At 47.3% G+C, this 5,000-nt stretch overlaps 1 protein-coding gene across 1 annotated transcript in view; it reads left to right on the top strand.

Annotated features, from left to right (window-relative positions):
* ptprna (protein tyrosine phosphatase receptor type Na) overlaps positions 1 to 5,000 on the top strand; it is a 45,495-nt gene that overhangs the window by 17,311 nt on the left and 23,184 nt on the right. The window contains exons 5-9 of the mRNA XM_031581919.2: positions 334 to 517; positions 1,031 to 1,391; positions 1,917 to 2,045; positions 2,381 to 2,418; positions 4,553 to 4,785. Of these exons, the coding sequence (XP_031437779.1) occupies positions 334 to 517; positions 1,031 to 1,391; positions 1,917 to 2,045; positions 2,381 to 2,418; positions 4,553 to 4,785 (945 nt within the window). The remainder of the gene's footprint in view (positions 1 to 333; positions 518 to 1,030; positions 1,392 to 1,916; positions 2,046 to 2,380; positions 2,419 to 4,552; positions 4,786 to 5,000) is intronic.

Below are 5,000 nucleotides of genomic sequence, written 5' to 3'. Positions count from 1 at the left end.
ACACAGACACACACACATACACACACACACCTTTTCTCTCTCTGTCTCTCTCTCACACACAGACATACACACACAGAGACACAGACATACACACACACATAGACATACGCACACACACACACATTCTTTTTCTTTCTCTCTCACACACTCTCTTTTTCTCGCTCTCTCTCTTTCTCTCTCTCACACACACACACACACACACACACACACACACACACACACACACACACACACACACAGAAGCAAAGGAAAACTCATTACGGTGGAAAATGACTACATTCTCACTGCGCTTTTCTTCCCCTCGCCTTTTCTTGTCCTCGCCCCCTCCCTCAGACCGGCCCAGGCCCCCACCTCTAAAGGGCCCCAGGCCCCAGTCTCTAAAGGGGCCCACACCAGCGCAGGCTCCAAGGGAGGGAACAGTCTGCCCCAAAACTATGTGGACTACATGATAGTGGACCCACCGCAGACCTCAATGCATATGCAAGCCATACCTCTAGACCCCTACACCTACCACCAGGTAAGGAGAACACACAAGCACACACGCACACATGCACTACACACACACAGACATGTACAACACACACTCACCCATACCCCCCCACACACACACACACACAGACATCTACAACACACACTCTCACACAAGCACACATACATACACACACACACACACACACACACACACACACACAGACACACATATATACACACACACACACAGACATACACTAATGTATATCTATATTTACGGGTATAAACAGCTCACTAAAGAAAGAACTATTAACCGGGTCCACATGCAAGCTGCCTCATAAATAATCAACAACAATAAAACACCTTCACAACCTAGTTTCCCCCGTCACTAAAACTCACCACTGTTAAATAATCAACAACAATAAAACACCTTCACAACCTAGTTTCACACTTCACTAAAAGTCCCCACTGTTAAATAATGAACAACAATTCAAAACTGTCACTCAAATCCCACATGTTCTCTTGTCTCCCTTCACATCTATCTCTTGTATCAATCTAGCATGGTTACCAAGACGACACAGAGCGCGGGCTCCCCTCCATGGTGCCGGCGGGATACCCCCACCCCCCACCTGGGTCTCACCCCCACGCCCACTCCTCCTCGTCCTCCCGTTCAGGAATCTCACAGCAGAGGGAGCGGGAGCGGGAACGCCAGCTCCTCCAGGACCTCCTCTCACACTACCTCTCCTCCGCACAGCCCTCATTCCGCCACCGGGGGGCAGCGGCGCTCCCGGCCGCACCCTACTACGAGGACCTGGACCTGCTGCAGGACTATGCAGACGAGTACCAGCCGGTCGAGCGGCCCCGGACCCAGCACCGAACCGCTCCGGCCCAGGATTACAGCTCGCTCTCGGGGGTGGACGGTGAGGTTGCACATGGTGGGATCAGATTAGGTTAGATTAGATCAGATTAGGTTAGATTAGATGGGATTAGGAGTAGGGGTGAGATAAGAGAGTGGGTAAACCTTGGGATTTGGGAGGAGGGTGAAATATTGCCTCTTTGGTGTGTGTGTGTGTGTGTATGTGTGTGTGTGTGTGTGTGTGTGTGTGATCAGTGTATGTTAAATATGTTCATAAATACATTCATAGCATGTTTACAAACACTTGCATGTGACTCATTAATCTATCTCTGTCCTCATACATTAGTTTGAGTATTTAGAAATGTTTGTTTGCATAAATATGACAGTACAGTCATAAATGTATGTATATTTGTTTCTCTCTGTCTGTCTTTCTCTCTCTCTGTCCCTCTCTCTATATGTGTGTGTGTGTGCTAATTTGTGTGTGTTTGTGTGTGTGTTTGTGTGTGTGTGTGTGTGTGTGTGTGTGTGTGTCTGTGTCTGTGTGTGTGTGTCTGTGTGTGTGTGTGTGTGTGTGTGTGTGTGTGTTTAGATGAGACACTGTTCCGGATGGCAGCCACGTTGGAGAGGTATGGTGTGGACCCCGGGGACCTGAGTCCTCAGCAACTCTACAGGCTCTATGTTGCTCTACAGAAACAACAGAGCCAGCAGAAAAACACAGGTACTCACACACACACACACACACACACACACACACACACACACACACACACACACACACACACACACACACACACACACAAGCACACACACACACACATACATGTACACATACCACACTCACACACACACACACACACACACACACACACACACACACACACACACACACACACACACACAGGTACATGTACACATTCCACACTCACACACACACACAGAGGTACATGTACACAAACCACACTCATAGGTGTGAGGTGTGAGTCACTGTCAAGTGTGAGTCTTTCTCTAACTACTCTGTGTTAATTGAACTGCGCGCCTCTCTATCTCCTCCAGATAAGTTGCCCCTAAGTGCTGCCGTCACTCTGAAGGAGGTACGTCCCTCTCCCTCTCTCTCAACACAACACAATCTCTTCACACAACATCACACCCTATCTCAGGGCCGGAGTGGGGCCACTTTTCAGCCCGGGAACAGTTCAGCTCTTACCATTCTGTAGTTTTTTTTATTATTAATACCATGGTTCAACAAATAATGTAAAGGTTAAATAATAATCCACTTAAGATGAGAAGTTAACAAAAAATATTCCACTATTCCACAAGGATAGGTTGATAAATTAACAAAAGCAGAAATAAATAAATAAAGCATTTGAAACGTATCCCACTCTTCAACAAAAAGGCATATTGAACTAATGTTTACAGTTTAACTCACAGTACAGTATACAGTTACATTGCGAATAGCACCAACAGCATATACAGCCTAATCGCCTAAGCAGTGCACTGGTTTCAGCCACTTTATCTATAACTGTGTCGTTGCTTATAGACATGAGGATTTCCTTCTCTGTGCGCATTAACATGAAAGCCTCCAAGTTATCCTGACTCAATGAGCTTTGTAGCCTATTCTTCACAAATGTTAAGGTTGAGAAGCTTCTCTCACATGCAACCTGTGTGATGGACAAAGTCGACAGAAACTTATATGATGTACTGCTGTTTCTTACATTAAATAACTTTAATTCATATGGTTTACTCTGTTATCCTCTCTACCTGTCCCTGTAGTCATGGCCACCTCATTGCAAATTTCGGGCTCATCATTTTCAGCAGGAGACTGGCTTATTATATCTGCTGCTCAGAAGCTACAAAGAAAAATGTATATTATCAATATTTGCATAACATTTGCAAAGTCTATGGATCGCCATATATTGGGTGATGTTAAAAGGCTAATATTTTAATTAAATTTAATATTTTGCTTGCGAATAGGTTGACAACGCTACAACGATATTAACCAACGCTACAACGTTAGCCGAATAGTTACGTTGCTAATCATTAGGCCTATGTCTTTCTTTACCAGTTGCCACTTGTGTTTGTCCTCTTGAAAATAAATCGGTAAGCTTGGCAACTTTGGCAGCATCCTCCTCCAATGCCTTTCTTTTTTTCAACCTGGCTTTTTCAGCCCCTCCTGGCCTCTTCCTCCCATCCATCCTCCCTGACGCGTATCGTTGGGGTAGGGCCGGCCCAGCTATCGGTAGCCTATCTTGAGAAAACTTTTTGGAAAAGACGGGCTGTGGACCCAACCAACTCTATTTGGGAGGGGAGAACTTCCTCGCATGGTACAACCCATGCAGAGGCTGCGGTGTCAGAATGCGGAATGTGTGTAGCCTACTTTAAGAGAAAATGGACTAACGTGACAAATGTCAAAAAATGAAATTCTCGACCGGCCCAGAAGTGAAGCGGCCCACCGGGAACTCTCCCGATTCTCCCGATTACCCACCCCGGGCCTGCCCTATCTGTCCTCGTGGCCTTGCATTGACACACACACACACACACACACACAAACACACACACACACACACACACACACACACACACACACACACACACACACACCTGTCCTCGTGGCCTGCCAGTCCTTCGGCCTCAGCTCTGGTATCAGCCCGCTCTCTGCACAGCTTCCCCAAGGAGGAAATGACACTTGTGCGTAGATATTACTGCAATATTAGATTGGATTTCACAGATGCATATTATATTGCGTACTATATTGGATTTTATATGGTTAGGGTTCACTTAGGTTGCAGTAAGGTAAGTCTATATTCCTGTAGCAGGTACTTTAATAATAATAATTATAATAATACATCACATTTATATAGCGCTTTTCACAGTTCTCAAAGACGCTTTACTTTAGACCAACAGTTCAATGATACTCATGGATGAATCAACCCAGGGACCTTCATGTCCATACAGTTCCTTTATCACAGAGTTCCAAGACCACCACGATCATGAGAAATGAATGTTCTCGTTCCTGTTGTCTATTATTGTCATACGATTCATTTTTCACCCCATTTATCACCTTAGATGACTTCTGTCGCTGTTCTATACATTAGTCTGATTAGTCATGAAGGGTTTGCATCCATCATCATACAGCTACGACCCCTGCGACCCCTACGACCCCTATGACCCCTATGACCCCCTACTCACCTGACCATGACCATAGTATTCCTCCCCTTCACTGAACAGACGGTGGTGGAGGACAGTGACACTCAGACCCAGAAAGGAGAGAGTCGAAGCCCCCCCTCTGCGCCCCCCCAGACCACCTCCACCACGGCGCCCCCCCCACTCACCACCTCACCCGGGGTGACGGCCAAGCCGAGGGTGTCCATGGGGGACCTGGAGCTGAACGAGAAAGGACTGAAGACGGAGGACACGGCGCATGTCAGGGAGGAGTACGGCTACATAGTCACCAACCAGAGGTGAGGATGTGTGTGTGCGTGTGTGTGTGTGTGTGTGTGTGAGAGTGTGTGCGTGTGTGTGTGTGCGTGTGCGTGTGCGTGTGCGAGTGCCAGTGCGAGTGCGAGTGCGAGTGCGTGTGCGTGTGCGTGTGAGTGTGCGTGTGCGTGTGCGTGTGCGTGTGCGCGTGCGCGTGCGAGTGCGTGTGCGTGTGCGTGTGCGAGTGCGAGTGCGTGTG

This window comes from Clupea harengus, chromosome 2 (assembly GCF_900700415.2).
Source record: "Clupea harengus chromosome 2, Ch_v2.0.2, whole genome shotgun sequence".
NCBI classification, from domain to species: Eukaryota; Metazoa; Chordata; class Actinopteri; order Clupeiformes; family Clupeidae; genus Clupea; species Clupea harengus.
Note: the sequence above shows the minus strand (reverse complement) of the source record. Positions and strands in the feature narration are given on the sequence as shown.